At 44.1% G+C, this 17573-nt stretch overlaps 1 protein-coding gene and 1 long non-coding RNA gene across 4 annotated transcripts in view; one reads left to right on the forward strand and one right to left on the reverse strand.

Moving 5' to 3' along the window:
* LOC148411325 (uncharacterized) overlaps nt 1–7874 on the forward strand; it is a 14550-nt gene extending 6676 nt beyond the window's left edge. Inside the window, exons 3-5 of the long non-coding RNA XR_015867953.1 lie at nt 6386–6507; nt 6684–6862; nt 7056–7874. This is a non-coding gene — a long non-coding RNA (uncharacterized LOC148411325). The remainder of the gene's footprint in view (nt 1–6385; nt 6508–6683; nt 6863–7055) is intronic.
* thnsl2 (threonine synthase-like 2) overlaps nt 1–17027 on the reverse strand; it is a 20970-nt gene extending 3943 nt beyond the window's left edge. The window contains exons 1-9 of one of the 3 annotated variants that reach the window (XM_088435060.1): nt 16994–17027; nt 16768–16924; nt 7049–7280; nt 6647–6841; nt 6329–6481; nt 5872–6111; nt 1814–1962; nt 634–759; nt 376–530 (exon numbers count right to left, since the gene is read on the reverse strand). In XM_088435060.1, coding sequence (XP_088291186.1) covers nt 376–530; nt 634–759; nt 1814–1962; nt 5872–6111; nt 6329–6481; nt 6647–6841; nt 7049–7271 — 1241 coding nt within the window. In that variant the 5' untranslated portion in view covers nt 7272–7280; nt 16768–16924; nt 16994–17027. Of the gene's footprint in view, nt 1–375; nt 531–633; nt 760–1813; nt 1963–5871; nt 6112–6328; nt 6482–6646; nt 6842–7048; nt 7281–16542; nt 16644–16767 lie in introns of those variants that run through there. The other 2 variants (XM_088435059.1, XM_088435061.1) reach the window with 2 other exon arrangements.
* Nucleotides 17028–17573: the final 546 nt, after the last annotated feature.

Genomic DNA, 17573 nt, shown 5'->3' on the forward strand with positions numbered 1-17573 from the left:
GATTTTTTTCAGAAATTTTCCTTGAATGATGTTGAATAAAAAAAAAGAAAGAAAGAAAAAAAAATCTAATTTTTAAGTTACTGTTTTTAGGAAGCACCCATACCTTCATTTTTCAGAAAAAAAGTGAGTCTCAAATTGTGGGAATTACCATAGTTTTTATTCTGCAATATGACCCCCCCCCCCCCCCCCCCAAAAAAAAAAAAAAAAATTCCAACGTGCATTTATCCCAACATGCCATTACCCAAATGTTGCCCAGTCTGCGAGGGCCCTAATAACTACTTGTTTATTTTTTATTTTACATTTTAAAGTAATGAAAGTAATGAGTTATTTGTACGCGGCCTTCGTGTGAATGTGAATACACAAGAAATCAATAACCTTTTAACAGCAGGGTTGTGACGGCAGTTGTAGTGATGCCATACAGCCACTGCAGTGTGAGGACACAGCACATATTGGTTTTCCTCCCAACATCTCCTCATTGTCTCTAAAATGCCTTCATCATTCACTGTTCCACTTGAGAAAGTATTGGACAACTACAAGTACAAAATGCAAGTGTAAATGAAGTGGTATTGGAATGTTCAGTAGACTGTGCATGGTTGACATATAGAAGTTGTCGAGTGCCTAGAAAGTTGGTACCAGTTTTTGGTGGTTTTCAAGGAGAGTGTTTTGATGTGAGTGGTGAAACTCCTCCATAATACTCTTCACCAAAGCGTAGTCTCTGTCCAGAAGCAGCCAGAACACTCGCTCCATGTTATAAGGGTCCTAATCAAAAACAATTATCACAAGCCATTCGCACAGTTTATATCAGTGCTTCTCACAGTGGGGTCCACGGACCCCCGTGGGTCATTGCCTGACTTGCAGGGGGTCCGTAAAATAATTTGAGTTATTGATAAAAAAATATATATTATTATTTGTGTTGATTCCATTGTATTTGATATTAAATTATGAAAGCAACCAATCAATTCAAGCAGTTTAATATATCTTTGAAACTGTAATAATTTTATAATAATAAATTTGTCAAAATGCGCTTGGTGTTTACAAATGCCAGCTTGAAGCGAGCAAAGCTAGAGCAACATTTTATTTTATAATGCTGTTTTTGTCTAAATAGCAGCAACCTGTTTGGGAAAAACTGACCCCGCTTGCAATTTTTAATTTTTAAACTTCAGCATGGCAGAAAAGTAACAAATGTACTTGTCATCAAATCGAATCTGTTGGTGAATAAAAAGGGCTCTTAGGTAGTTTTTTTGTTTCCACAAACATCTGCAATGGGAGTTCTTGGAAAAATTACTCTCCAAAAAGGAGTCAGTGACTTAAAAAAAAAAAGTATTTTCCTTAATGTGAGTTCTTGAATGTGTTTTTTAAAATTTTACCTGAAAGAGAGGCATTGGGTACAAACTGAGCTCTTTTTTTATCGTGGGCCATATTATAATTATAGTTTCTGTCAGAGGGCTAGAATGACTCGTCAAATAAATTTTTAAGCTCCTCACACACTTTGCTCATTTTGAAATAAGAGGCTTGTAAATCTGTACAAAAGAAAGCTTGGGAACAAAAAATGGTTGCTATTTTCCCCGTAAAAATGTAAAAGTTGAAGACAACTTGCAAGTTTGGTATTTTAGCCAGAAACTTAGAAGTCAAATCCGCATTTTGCGGGCAACCTAAAATGATCTGGCCCCCGGACCGTGAGTTTGTCACCTGTGTTCTACACTGTGCCAACCTGCATGTGTTTTCAAACTTCAATGTAACAATATGTGACAATGTCAGCAGATAAAGTCATTAAAAAACATTTATTTATCATTGCTTATAACAGTTGCACTACCTGGATGTCGATGGCAGGAGCCAGTGTCTGTGTAACATCAGCAGCCATGGTAAAGTCGCCAGAGGTTACTGTCCTGTGAACAACGTCATTGGAATTCACCATGGCCACCAGCTTCAAGGGCAACCCCATCTTCTTCACAATTAAGCCAGCTGTGTGATAGATGGATATACAGTAAACAAGAGAAAAGTACAGTATCAGCCACACCAGCCTGGATGAAATGTATTGCTTTTTATTATGTAAAGCTTTCAAACATGTGTCTTGTGAATTTGTCCTTTTAAGTGATAACATTAGTTTTTAATTGTGAACATTTTAGAAAATTCCGCAAGAGGTCATTTATTTGTAAAATACCATATGAACGTTTTTTTAATGCATTCTCCAACTCCTACTACTGTGGTTTTATGTTATCTATAATTTAAAATTATTTATAATATAATCTATAATTCATTTGATACCTAAATTATTCTATGCACGGTTAACCCATTTCAACCCATCGGTCACAAAAGTGACCGTCAAGAAAATTCTTATTATGAGGCTCTATAAATGATTTTCAATCATTTTTAATGAAGTACTGAAATACTACAATGTGTAGATGAAATGTGTGCAATGTCACATGTTTAAAGAATATTGTCACATGACCAGAGCTGTTTACTTTGTGGTTGCACTTTGAGAGAAAGATGACAATCTCAAAGCTCCAAACAAAAGTTTAGTAAAGTATGTTAAAATAAACATAGGACAAATATTTTTCATACACATGAACCCAAACTGGGAAAATATCAACTTTTTATTACTGAAAAAAAAAAAAAAAAAGGCTTCATACACAAGTGTCAAAGTCAAGGCCCAAGGGCCAGATCTGGCCCTCCATCATTTTATGTAGTCTGCCAAATGCTAATTGTGTGAAGGTGAAACACACATATGTTATTCCTATACTTTATTATTATTTTTCTTATTATTCTTTTTTTTTTATTCCAACCGTTTTTTCGGCGCGTTTCAACTCCCCAGTTTAATTCACGCCGTTCCAATTTCATATCGTTCCAATCATTCATGTGAGGGGCGATTGCATTTTTGAAATTTCAACTATTCATCTTTTTTTCACAATTAACATTTTTCCACCTTAATAATGTTAAGTGAATGGAGAGATCTTCACATTTCACTTTTACAGCTTTCACATTTCACATCTTCAACATTTGTCGTGGCTTCACGGTTTGGTGGTAAAGTTGTCGTCTTCCACCCGGAAGTTTGTTGGTTCGAACCCAGGCTTTTTTGTTTTTCATTCCAACCGTTTTTTTGACACCTTCCCAGTTCATTCGATTCACACGTTCCAATTTCATATTGTTCCAATCATTCATGTGAGGGATACTTCCTCTTCACATTTCAATTTTACACCTTTCACAGTTCACATTTACATTTGCTGTGGTGGCATGGCTCAGTGGTAGAGTTGTCGTTTTCCAGCTGAAAGGTTGTGGGTCCCATTCACGCCTAATGGGAGATTTAATATTTCACGTGTTTAGCTTTCCCATTTCATAGTAACTATATTTACCTCACTCATTACTGTTATTTATTATTATTTTTGACCTCAATATTCCAATATTCATTTCAATTTGGACATTTAACATTTCAAATTCTGAGCTTTCTCATTGCACAATCGAGACATTTAACTCATTTGATTTGCTTTATGGATCATTCCCATCATTCTGATAATCCATTAATTTTAATATTTTCACATAATTCCATATTTTTCATGTATAACAATTCATAATTATTTCATAATTCCCATTCTGCACCCAAATAGAACCCATTCATTTTCACTGAGGTCATTCATTATGTGGGCGTTCGGACATGGTTAACTACTCCATTTCTCATAAGGCCATCGGGCGGCCACATTGGACATTTGACTACACAGTCCGAACACTCCGGTCCTCGAAGGCCGGTATCCTGCATGTTTTCCAGTTTTCTCACCCCAACATACCTCATTCAAATGATTAGTTCATTAACAGGAGGTTGCAATTGATCCTAATCACTTTAATCAGGAGTGTTTGCGAGAGAGAGAATTCAAAAACATGCAGGATGCTGGCCCTCCAGAACTGGAGTTCGACACTTATGATTTAGTTACACAAAGTATTCCATTTCCCATGAGACGATTGGGCGGCCATCTTGGACATTTGACTACACAGTCTGAAGGCTCCCGTCCTCGAGAGCCGGTATCCTGCATGTTTTATGGATTTCTGAGCCCAACACACCTCATTCAAATGATTAGCTCATTAACAAGAGCTTGAAAATGATCCTAATCACTTGAATCAGGTATGTTTGCAAGAGAGAGGATTCAAAAACATGCAGGACACCGGCCCTCGAGGACTGGACTTCGACACCTATGATTTAGTTACACAAAGTACTCCATTTCCCATGAGGCCATCAGGCGGCCATCTTGGACATTTGATTACACAGTCTGAAGACTCTAGTCCTCGAGGGTCGGTATCCTGCATGTTTTCCAATTTTCTCACCCCAACACAACTTATTCAAATGATGAGTTCATTAACAGGAGCTTGAAAATGATCCTTATCACTTAAATCAGGTGTGTTGGCGAGAGAGAGGATTCAAAAACATGCAGGATACCGGCCCTCAAGGACTGGAGTTTGACAACTATGATTTAGTTATACAAAGTACTCCATTTCCCATGAGGCCATCGGGTGGCCATCTTCCGTCCGTTTTTTTGGCACCTTTCTTCTCTTTCCCAGTTCATCCAATTCACACTGTTCGAACTCCATATCGTTCCACATTCCATTTTTTCAAGTTTCAAATATTCATTGTTTTCCTACAATTGATGTTTTTCCACCGTAAAAACGTCCAAATGTTAAGTGAATGGAGTGATCTTCACACTTCATTTTTAAGCTTTCACAGTTTCAAACTTTGCTGAGGTGCCGTGGCCCAGTGGTAGAGTTGTCGTCTTCCAGTTGAAAATCTGTTGGTTTGAGCCCCGGTTCGGGCTTCCTCATTTCACACTTATTTCTTCAGTTTTCACTTGTATTCTCTACGTTATTTGACCTATTCAAACTGTTCTTACTTTGTATTATTCAACGTTTTTTTATGATTCAAACCATTCAAACATTCCACATCATTCCACAGTTCAACTTTTTCAGTTTTTCAACTTTGTATTATTTACGTTCACATTATTTAGCCTATTCAAACTGTTCTTACTTTGTATTCAGTTTTTATGATTCATACCATTCATACATTCCACATCATTCCACAGTTCAACTTTGTCAGTTTTTCAACTTTGAATTATTCACATTTCTTCACAGATTCACATCATTCAAACGTTCCAGGTCCTTCCACGTTTCAACACCTCACCCTTCAGTGGTTTCGCCTTTACACGCAATTTCTTCAGGAATTTAACATTTTCTAAATTTGACTTTAGGTTTCTGGCTAAAAAAACAAACTTACAAGTTGTCTTCAACTTTTAAATGTTTTGGGGAGAAAAAAACTTTTTTTTTTTAATTCCCAATATCTCTTTTGAACAGTTTTTACTGACCTCTGATTTCAAAACTAGCTAAGTGTGTGACGAAGTTGACAATTCATTTGACGTTACAGTTATTACCGCCCATTGACAGAAACTATAACTATAATGTGGCCCACAATAAAAATGAGTTGTAGACCCCTAATAGGTAAAGTATCCTTTCAAGTTTAATTTTTCCACTGACAGCATTGTGATGAAGTGATACAGAACTTTCTTGAATGTACAATAAACTGCAGACAAAAGCATGCTTATTCTCCTGCTTTGTGCCATGGATTTGGTAGGCTCTAATTTAAAACACTGTGATTGGCTTGCAACAAGTCCAGGGTGTCCCCTGCCTACTGCCAGATGACATAGGCACCTTAAGGATAGGCACAAGTAAGCCAGCAACGCGAGTGAGGATAAGTCGCTCAGGAAAATGGATGGATGGCTGGATAGATGGATGATTTAAAACATACTTTAAGTAATAACTAGTGATTCAAATTGGAATGTATGTGAGAATTGTGACATTTTATTTTGCGTATGTATTGTTTGTGGGTCATCCGCCTACCTGCAATATTACCTGCTCCACCGGTGGGCACCACCACCTCAAGTTCAGGCAGTGATTTGTGAGCCTCATCCAGCTCCAAGCCACTAAGCTGCAAGTACGCGTAGATGAAATGCACGAGCTGGATCATGATGCGGGACCAGTTCACAGAGTTAAGACTCATGAGACCATGATATTTCACCAGCTCCAGATCAGCAAATAAATAACGAAGTGGCTGATCAATGTCATCTGATGAGCCGTCAGCTTTGAAAACACAAAATATAGTACTGTACATCAAAATACATCAAAATGTGAACTACATTCACCTCCAAGAGTTTAACATCAGAAAGACCGAATCCTTTTTTTTTTCTAACCAAGACGAAAATAACCCATACTGTTTGATAGCAAAATTGAAGGACTGCAATGATATATAGTAGGGGAGTGTTATTCTTCAAAAATGCACACCATTGTATGTGTTCACCTGCAAAGACATGGATGTTATCCTCCAGACATGTAATCATTTGTTTCTCCTGGACAGGAGTAATGCGTCCTCGAGGGTAAACCACCACCAGATCCAAACCACAGAGGCCTTTTGCACTCTGGATGGCCGAGCCACCTGTATCCCCTGATGTACCTACATTTGAATACAGGGGAAGAGAGGTCATGTGAGATTTTAATATGTTACAGCTGTGCAAGTTATCCTTACTCACTGTAGTGAGTTAGTTATCCTCCCTCACTGTAGTGTGGGAAAAAAAAGAAACATTACATCCTTCAAAATACAGTTCATTCACTTTCATACCAACAAGAACAATAGCACTGTGTTTCTCCTTCTGCAGTAAGTAGTCCAGAAAGCGCACTGTGCAGCTCATAGCCAGGTCTTTAAAGGCCAGGCTATCCCCATGGAAGAGCTCCAAGATTGATAAGCCATTCTTCAGTTGGATTGTTCTAATCACATCAGGCACAGCAAATCCAGACAAAGCAGAGTCTACAAGAACTGTCACAGGGAAACGTAATTGTAAGATTTATATATATATATATATATATATATATATATATATATATATATATATATATATATATATATATATATATATATATATATATATATATATATATATATATATATATATATATATATCAAATGCCGGATTTATATAAATCAAATATTTGAGTCATTTTCCTCATGTGACAGTATGCTCACCCTTCAGGTCTTCTCTGGGTATTATCTGAGAGGGAATGAAGATTGAGGATACCTCCACTACCAGCTTGGGATACGACAATCCACTCCAGCACCTCAGAGTTTCTAGACTCAGAATGGGAATGCTCTCAGGCATGAACATCCCACCATCAGGAGCATAACCTGAGAATAATACATCCTGGAAGTCCTGTCCATGGACTCCACCACGTGTACTGCAATACTTCATTGAACGACCCTAAACAAACAAAAGAAAGTTGTGTATTATTAAAATAGGAAGGTTGATGTCTCCAACTGATGGTGTAGTGTCCTCCAAAACTAGCGTTATATTATGATAGCCAAAGAATTATTTTTCATGACTTTTTTTTTTTTAAATCAGGCATAATGACCATAAAGTATTGTAATGTCAGGGAAATTCAATTTACATGTGTTAGAAGGCAAGCCTTTTGGGGTCCGCATGTTCGTCCATGCAGGTTTGGTCAATAACTGGACTCCAGAGGCATGAAATATGACAAACACTTCGAAGTTTCTAATGCAGAATATTCTGGGCACAAATGTCATGCAGGCAAAGGCCGCGACCGAGCACAAGTGCAAAGAGTACATTAAAGGCAAGTTCTTTTATACTCTTAGCAGGGAATTACAAAAACTTCTTGAAACAAACCTTATCAAAACGAAACCGAAACTTAGCAACTCTTGGGTATTTTTCCACCTGGACAGAAATCAAAGCAAAACTGGATGCAGCTGGTTTAAACAGAATGCACTTTCTTACTAAGCCAAGGTCATACAGAGTTATAAAGCAGCACACAAGCATGGCTAAATATGTTATGATACAGCCTTCACTATTTATGTTATGATGCAGTCTTCACATGCAAGACCAGATTTGGATGGGACAGTATTTGCTGAAAACCAGGTGTCATCTAGTGTCCTCCAGAACTTGTCAAGTGCTCCAATACCAGTGGTGGGTTGTCTGGGCCAGCAACGCCAGCTGACCTAACATAATTTGACATCATTATCATAACTATAATAAACTTATTTATTTATTTTAAGTTGATTTCATTTCAAATTAATTTTTTTACTTTATTATATTTATATTAAATCAATTTGGTTATGTTCCTTCCAGTGGTGTAGTTTTAGGTTGAAGTTTTTAGCCAATTAGAAGTCAGCTAATTCATGTCGCCAGGCTGTATGAAACCTACCTACGACCGGCCCATCACAATGTCACAGTCCACCATTTCAGCCACCTCACTTCCAGCTTCACCACACCCGCTCAGCCCTCCTTCTAATCAGCCTCGAACACCAACACCTGCAACCATTTACCCGCTCAGTATAAAGCCCGGTCACTTCCCTCCACAACCCGCCAGATCGTCTCTATGCGCTACGCCGAGCTTTCCAGCAATTCCTCCTGCCAGCCTGCCTGTTGTCCGACCCTGTTCGCCCTTGACCTCCCGATTGCCTGCCGAATTGACTGGATCCTTGGTATTTCGACCTTGCCTGCCTCTGACCACCCGCTAGCCTGCCGTCTTTACCTGTATGCCCGAGCCCCCCTCCCGTCTCGCTCCCTTTGCCCGACTCCCAGCCAAACCCCAGCTCTCCCGACTCCAGAACCCCCCAGACGTCTGTGCCACGCTCCCGTCAGCTCCCACGACTACCCGCACCTTCTGTTCAATAAACACTCTGCCATTGCCCTTACCAGTGCGTGCGTGCTCTTGGGTCCTCCCTCGTCCCGCCGTAACAGTACGATCTGGCCAGTCCAAATGGACCCAGCGCGCCGATCCCTCATCCAGCCGTCATCCGCTCCCGATCATCCGCCCAATTTTCTGCCTCATGACCGGCCCGAGCCCCAAATTGGCGTCCCGGAACGCTACGAAGGTGATCCCGAAACTTGCGAGGCGTTCCTAACGAATTGTTCACTTTTGTTCGCCCTGCAGCCCCGAACATTTGCCTCCGAGCGCGCTAAAGTAGCGTTCGTCATCAACCACCTTACGGGCCGAGCCCGCTTGTGGGGAACGGCGGAATGGAGGAGACGGTCACCCGCGTGTGCCTCCTTCCAGGCGCTCGAGGAGGAGATTTTAAAAGTCTTTGGACTCAGCTACGCCAGTGCGGAATTGGGCCGGGGTCTGCTCGAGTTGCGTCAAGGCGACGGAACGGTGGCGGATTACGCCATTGACTTCCGGACGCGAGCCAGTCAGAATAGGTGGAACGGTCCCGCACTCGTAGACGCCTTCCTTCATGGACTGTCCAGCCGTCTTAAGGACGAATTAGTTTCTCATGAACTCCCCGTCACCTTGGACGGGGTGATTAACCTGGCGACGCGGATAGATATCCGCTTGCAGCATCGGCTACGCGAACTGCAACGGGAAGAGACGCACCAGAGGGCTTCTCCGCCGGCCAGAGTGAGCTCCCATCTGGCGACGTCAGCTCCTCCCGGTGGCGGGAGTGCGCCAACGCAGCCAGCTCGCGCGCCCCTGACTCCTGAAGAGCGGCAACGCCGCCGCTCCGCCCGGCTCTGCCTTTATTGTGGGGAACCAGGACACTTTATTTCCGCATGCCCAGTGAAAAGACCAATCCCGGTCCCGAGTAGAGTAAAAATGGGTCAAGTGACTCTTTCCCTGTCCCGTGACAGAGCCCTCTTACAAGCCCAACTCCTGCTGTCTGATGGCCCCCACACTGTAGGCACCCTGGTGGACTCTGGGGCTGACGCTAACGTCATTAGCCGGCAGCTAATGATTCAACTCGGTCTCAAGAGCTTCCCTCTGCCCAAACCCTCACCTGCCCATGCCTTGGACGGGCGCCCCCTGGGGGTGATAACTCACCAAACTGCACCTCTCTCTATGCGCTTGTCAGGCAACCATGAGGAAAAAATACAATTTTGCATCCTAGATCATCCGCAGATACCGCTAATTTTGGGGCTGCCTTGGCTTTGTCGCCACAACCCTCACATCAATTGGGAGAAGGGAGTCATTTTGGCTTGGGGCTCATCATGCCATCTCTCCTGCCTCAAGCGCGCATCTGTTCCTGATCCCCTCGCCGCTCCGCCTGCGCATGCCGATATCGCTGGTGTGCCGCCTGAGTATCACGACCTTAGCCAAGTCTTCAGCAAAGCGCGTGCAACCTCCCTGCCTCCCCACCGCCCTTATGATTGTGCAATTGACCTATTGCCCGGGACAACGCCTCCAAGGGGTCGCCTATACTCTCTGTCGGGTCCAGAACGGCAGGCCATGGAGAGGTATGTCAACGAGTCGCTAGCGGCGGGCATCATACGTCCTTCCTCTTCTCCGGCGGGGGCAGGGTTTTTCTTTTCCGAGAAGAAGGACAAGACTCTCCGCCCTTGTATCGATTATCGGGGCCTGAACGATATCACGATTAAGAATAGATATCCTCTTCCACTAATGACCTCAGGGTTTGAGCTACTGCAGGGGGCTGCCTGCTTCACAAAGCTCGACCTACGCAATGCCTACCATCTCGTGCGGATTAGGGAAGGCGATGAATGGAAGACTGCCTTCAATACCCCGCTCGGACACTATGAGTACCTAGTCATGCCCTTTGGACTCACCAATGCCCCAGCGGTCTTCCAGGCACTACTCAACGATGTCCTGCGGGACATGCTCGACAGATTTGTATTCGTTTACCTGGATGACATTCTCATCTTCTCCAAGACGCAGGGTGAGCATGTTCTCCACGTTCGCGCAGTTCTGCAACGCCTGCTGGAAAACTCTCTGTTTGTCAAAGCGGAAAAGTGTGAGTTTCATGCCTCATCAGTGTCCTTCTTGGGCTACATAATCGCTAAGGATAGCATCAGTATGGATCCCGCAAAAGTCTCGGCTGTTACTTCCTGGCCAACGCCCGAAACCAGAAAACAACTGCAGCGCTTTCTTGGCTTTGCTAACTTTTACAGGCGATTTATCAGGAATTACAGCGCCACGGCAGCTCCTCTTACGGCTCTCACCAGCCCCAAAACCCCTTTCCGGTGGAACCCAGGTGCCGAAAGGGCCTTCCAGGAACTCAAGCACCGCTTCACATCGGCCCCAATCCTTCAAATGCCAGATCCTGGTCAACAATTCATGGTCGAGGTTGATGCATCGGAGACTGGGGTTGGGGCCGTTCTCTCCCAGCGGTCACGGAAGGATGGGAAACTCCACCCTTGCGCATTCTTTTCTCAGCGCCTCTCTCCCGCAGAGAGAAATTATGACATAGGAAACCGCGAACTACTTGCCGTAAAATCCGCCCTGGAGGAATGGCGGCACTGGCTGGAGGGAACGAAGATCCCCTTTGTGGTGTGGACAGATCACAAAAACCTCGAGTATATCCGTCAGGCTAAGAGGCTGAACTCCCGCCAAGCTCGTTGGGCATTGTTCTTCACCAGGTTCAACTTCAACCTCTCCTACCGCCCAGGATCCCAGAATATCAAGCCGGACGCCCTCTCCAGGCAGTTTGAACTTGAGGACAGTTCATGCCGGGACCCCGAGACTATCCTTCCCCCGTCATGTGTCATTGGCTTGCTCACCTGGGAGATCGAGGAGAAGGTGAAGTCAGCTGCCAAGGGGCAGACTAAACCAAGCCAATGTCCCAGTAACCGTCTGCCTGTCCCCGACTATCTTCGTTCCGAAGTTCTACAGTGGGCTCACTCTTCGAAATTGACTTGCCATCCCGGCATTCAACGGACCCTGATTGTCCTCAGGCGACGGTTCTGGTGGCCCTCTATGGAGAGGGACGTGCGTGAATTTATCCAGGCCTGTCCCATTTGTAGTCAGAATAAATCGTCACATCAGGCTCCTTCCGGGCTGCTGCGCCCCCTTCCTGTTCCGCATCGCCCTTGGTCTCATGTTTCACTTGACTTCGTGACCGGTCTACCTCCATCAAACGGTAACACTGCCATCCTGTCCATAGTTGACAGATTCAGCAAAATGGCTCACTTTGTTCCCCTCCCGAAGCTTCCCTCCGCAAAGGAAACGGCACAACTCCTGATTGACCATGTTTTCCGCCTACATGGGCTTCCCCTTGATGTGGTGTCAGACAGGGGTCCTCAGTTCAGGGCGGCTTTTTGGAAGGAGTTTTGCCGGCTCATTGGCGCTACGGCCAGCCTGTCCTCCGGGTTTCATCCGCAGACCAACGGGCAAACGGAGAGAGTAAATCAGGAGATGGAAACTGCCCTCCGCTGTCTGGCATCCCGAGACCCTGCCTCCTGGTCGGCCCAGCTCCAGTGGGCAGAGTATGCCCACAACACGCTGACCAGCTCCGCCACAGGAATTTCCCCCTTCGAATGCGTTCACGGCTACCAACCTCCGTTGTTTCCGGCTCTAGACGACGACGCCACCTGTCCGTCTGCCCTTGCCTTTGCTCGGCGGTGCCGCCGGACATGGGCCCGAGCCCGCTCGGCCTTGCTGCAGGCCAGTAAACGCTACACTCGGACGGCCAATAGGCGGCGTACTTCGGCCCCAACGTACCAGGTGGGTCAGAAGGTCTGGTTGTCCACTAAGGATTTGCCCCTTCGAGTGGAATCCAACAAACTCGCTCCCCGTTTCATTGGTCCCTTCCCCATCCAGAAGGTACTGAACCCGTCAGCTGTGCGTCTTGCCCTACCTCGCTCGATGCGTGTTCACCCAAGTTTCCATGTCTCCCGAATCAAGCCTGCAATAGATAGCCCCCTGGTTCCCGCGCTTCCGCCTCCTCCGCCTCCTCGGTTCGTTGATGGGGGCCCGGTGTACACAGTCCGGCGGCTGCTCCGCTCCCGTCGCCGCGGCAGGGGCCTCCAGTACCTAGTGGACTGGGAGGGGTATGGCCCGGAAGAGCGGTCTTGGATCCCAGCCCGCCAGGTTGTGGATGCCTCCTTGGTCTCTGACTTTCACCGCCTTCATCCTGATCAGCCGTCTGGACCGTCTGGGCGTCGTGGCGCGCCCCGGCGTGTTGCCCGCCCCCCCGCCCATGGGGTTTCCCCGGCCGTTGGCCTTTCCCTCCCGCCCAGTGGTGGCCTTGGGACGTCGGGAGCCGTCCCTTGATGGGGGGGTTCTGTCACAGTCCACCATTTCAGCCACCTCACTTCCAGCTTCACCACACCCGCTCAGCCCTCCTTCTAATCAGCCTCGAACACCAACACCTGCAACCATTTACCCGCTCAGTATAAAGCCCGGTCACTTCCCTCCACAACCCGCCAGATCGTCTCTATGCGCTACGCCGAGCTTTCCAGCAATTCCTCCTGCCAGCCTGCCTGTTGTCCGACCCTGTTCGCCCTTGACCTCCCGATTGCCTGCCGAATTGACTGGATCCTTGGTATTTCGACCTTGCCTGCCTCTGACCACCCGCTAGCCTGCCGTCTTTACCTGTATGCCCGAGCCCCCCTCCCGTCTCGCTCCCTTTGCCCGACTCCCAGCCAAACCCCAGCTCTCCCGACTCCAGAACCCCCCAGACGTCTGTGCCACGCTCCCGTCAGCTCCCACGACTACCCGCACCTTCTGTTCAATAAACACTCTGCCATTGCCCTTACCAGTGCGTGCGTGCTCTTGGGTCCTCCCTCGTCCCGCCGTAACACACAATCAACAGTTGCAGGCTTCTGTGCAGTGGGCATAGATATGTGAACGGGTCCATATAGTTAATAGACAGTTGCAATAGCCAATCAAGTCATAAGGTGGCCATCTAGAAGCCTCACGACTGTGACGTGATTGGATGCTCACTGCAGGGAAGTGGTGCTATGTTAATCAATTGTGTTTAACGTTGGAAGTTTTACATTGGAAGTTGTTAAATAAAGTTGTTTAAAAAAAACAAAAACATGTTGCTCAACCAAGCAAACCGTGTTGCTTGGCTGATCTGCACTAAAGGCGTAGTGTACAGATGTGGAAAATGATTTGTTTTTGGCAGGTGAAGTGTAATTGTGATAAAATAAGAATTGGGAATTTTTTTCTTGATGAACTTGTTTTTTTTCTGCTTAGACAAACCATAAATGCTGTAAAAAAAAAAGTAGTTGTTTAAAGTTGTTTATATTGCTTTTGTCAGTGTTGAAAAGGATAAAGTTTTAGGGATACTTATACAATGTTTAGAGATAGTCTTTTATATGGTTGGAGTGGCAAGTGGGGGACGGGTGCAAAATGTTTTCCCTTTCCTGGGCGCTTTGCAAAATATAATTGACCCGAGGACACGCAGGAGGGACTATGTTTCTCAGCTGGCCTGGAAACGCCTGGGGATTCCCCTGGCGGAGCTGAACGAAGTGGCCCGGGTTGAGGGAATTCTGGGCTTCCCTGCTCATGCTGTTGCTGCCGCGACCCAACCCCAGATAAACGGAAGTTAATGGATGGATGGATGGATGGATGGATGGATGGATGGATGGATGGATGGATGGATGGATGGATGAATTGAGAAGTACTGTGAACAACTATGAACTATATGTGTGAACAACTATGAACTATAAGCAAACAATAGTAGGAATATATAAAGGAATAATATACTTTTATGTATATTTTTTTTTCTACTTTTAGATTGATGAAGGCCAAGATACGTAAATCCTTTTATTTTTTTAAGGGATGTGGGCAGGTCATCTGTGACTCATGACCGTCATGCAGGGGTGTCCAAACTTTTTGCAAAGGGGGCCAGATTTGGTGTGTTAAAAATGTAGAGGGGGCCAACCTTGGCGGGCGTTCTTTACATATAACAGCAATTAATTTAAATACATTTCAGTGTGCCGTTCTGTGTTTCGCATTTGCTTTTTTATTTTAATTTCAACTATCTTAAGCATGTGTTTTGGTTCATTTGAAACGTGCATATCAAAATTGAATTGACATTAAATATTGAAATTGAATATTCACTTAACTTTACTTTTTTTAACACTTTAATTAACTTTTTGTAACAGTTGAACAGAAGTAATTGTACTCTTGTGTGCAAATTACATTTGAAACATAAAAAAATATCTCACCATGGCAGTTTAATATTTACAAAAATTGTAAACACAATAACAGAGAAATGAACAAGTAATAGTCATACTGTATCAACAAGTCCAGGGCTCATTAAATGAGCCCTATGACATAATATGACATTAGTAACTATAAATGTTGACTGTATTTTAAATGGTTATTATTATGGAGTGAAAAGTTAAAAAAAAAAAAAAAAAACGTTTTCAGACTGATCGTAAATAAAAAACGACTCGTTCGCATGAGTGTGATGGGTGAAACTGAGATCTGGAGTGCAGGACAAAGGCTAGGTGTGGCTCTATGGCAGTAGTATGGATGCAGAAGATGTCTTGTGAGAGTCCGATAGCCGTGTCCTCACACGGCTCTTATTTATGTTCATAACCGAGAATGTCTCACACAAATACGTCAACCCGAACAAGCTTAGCATTTTCTTACCAAATGCTCGAATCTCTCGACTTGTCCTTATCCAGCTGTCGGTAAAAGTTGTAAAATATTGCTGCTGTGAGATTAAACTAGCTTCAAGATGTTTCAGTTTCTCGCTGTGTTCATTACCTGTGATCTTGCCATATATGTCAGCATGTTTTGTTTGGTAATGGTGCTTCACATTGAACACTTTAAAAACAGCCACTGTCTCTTTACAAATGAAGCAGACACAGTCTTTCCGTATTTCAGTGAAGAAATAGTCCAATTTCCACTCATCCTTGAACCGTCGGCCCTCGCAGTCAACTTTCGTCCTTTTGTTGATTGTCGCCATTTTAGAAAGTTAGGGGCTCATACAGTCAATTACTCATATACTAATTTGCTGTTCCTAATTGAGCCTATAGATAGCCGCAATTAGCACACGCACGTAAACGGCGCTGCTGCCCAATGTATTTATTCTCCATGTAGGCCAGACCTTATTGACTTGATGACGGAGGCTGCAGGCTGGATGGAAATTGACCATGCGCCGCATTTGGCCCCCAGGCCGGACTTTGGACATGCCTGATACGGCCTAGTATGAAAAAAATAGGAGTGGCTGGTTTTTGACTTTGTCTTCACACTACACTCGAGCATACGTTTATGCAACAGCGTACACTGAAGTGAAAAAGCTCACCCTTTTGCATATACGCATATTAATTAATAAAAGTGGTGGAATACAGCCTATCCGTAACTGTGTATTTGCATGGCACAAAAGATACCGCGCTATGTAGCGAGGAAAGGGGTATTAATACTGCGTCACCAGCATCGAACACAAGATTGGAGGAGCGTTCATTTGCCGCTCACAGTGTGGGAAATCTGACTGAGCTTAACGATTGCATTAAAAGTTAGCAACTACTAGTAGTTATACAATGTAACTTTCTGGCAATTATTTTTCTAAATTATGTGAAACTGCATGTTTAATTACATGCTATTTTGGTGATTTGCTGGAGTTATATTAATCATGCATATGTTAAGACATAAAATCACCAGAGTCGGAACCTATGGGCCAGGGTGGGAATCAAACCTCTTTAACATTCAACTTGTGGAAATCAACTCTCCACTTATGTAATAAATATGTTTTTGCCTGGTAAAGAGTAATTTTGTAAAAGCCCCATTCCCAAATTTAGCGCACTATCCATGATTTACCAGTTTCTGCAGCCAGTTACAGCAATGATAGTGAATGGAAGCGTTCGAGTTCCAAGTGGTGATTGGGTCTGCACGTCCCTAAAACAGCCGAGGCACCTTCTCGTGTTTTCTTTTTTTTCTTCTTTTTTTAAGTCTCCCATGTGTACGAGTATAAGCAGGTTTAGTTGAATGCTGTATCTTATGCATTGCGACAATATGTATCGATGAGATTAATCTTAAACTTACCGTTTGTCTGCGCGATCACACGGCGACCACAAGACGTCATGTGACCTTCAAACTGCTGTCGTCGTCACATTTCTACGTGCTTGATCTCTGTTAACACAGCCTTTCGTGAAAGACCAATCATGCATTCCACCCTCATCGGTCACGCCTAATGCGGAATCTAGACACATAAACATTAAAAGAGTAATTCATTGTTCATTTACCCAGCACTTCTACGTTCATTACGCACTTTATACTCTGCGTTCACCTAAAGCGGCGCAGAAGCTGAATTGCAAATACTGTACAATCATGTCAGATGGATTTCATTATTCGCTCGTGCATTGTTTTGTCGGAGTTGCACTCGTGGTCAAAGCTTTGTTTTGTTTTTGTCGATGTAATATTTAGTTTGCCCAGCAGAGAGCCTCCGCGGTACATCTCAGGTCTCCATCGATTGAAATAGACGTGTTTGCAATTACGAATGGATGAATGAATTGAATACGTATCATCGTTAGACATCGGCTTAAAAGGCTCATTTGGCGGGACCTAAGTACAATAGACTGCTCTTTGGCATATTCTGTAGGTTTGAACCCCACTATTTCCACTTCATAACAAGAAGATGTACTCACTTATTAGAGGCTCATTTTATGGGCTTTGCTCCCAGCAAAGTGATCTTCAGTGATTGTCCTGTCCCAAAGCCTTTGCACTGCTATTTTCAAAAGAGAGAATACCCAGTTCACTGAGGCGATTTTGTCCCATGCTGCTTCTTGGATCAGTCTTACTAAGCAAATAACACAGGAATTTGATACCTGCTTTGAAAGCGGTCTTGTAAT

This window comes from Hippichthys cyanospilos, chromosome 15, assembly GCF_059441005.1.
Source record: "Hippichthys cyanospilos isolate Australia breed blue-spotted pipefish chromosome 15, RoL_Hcya_1.0, whole genome shotgun sequence".
Classification (NCBI taxonomy): domain Eukaryota; kingdom Metazoa; phylum Chordata; class Actinopteri; order Syngnathiformes; family Syngnathidae; genus Hippichthys; species Hippichthys cyanospilos.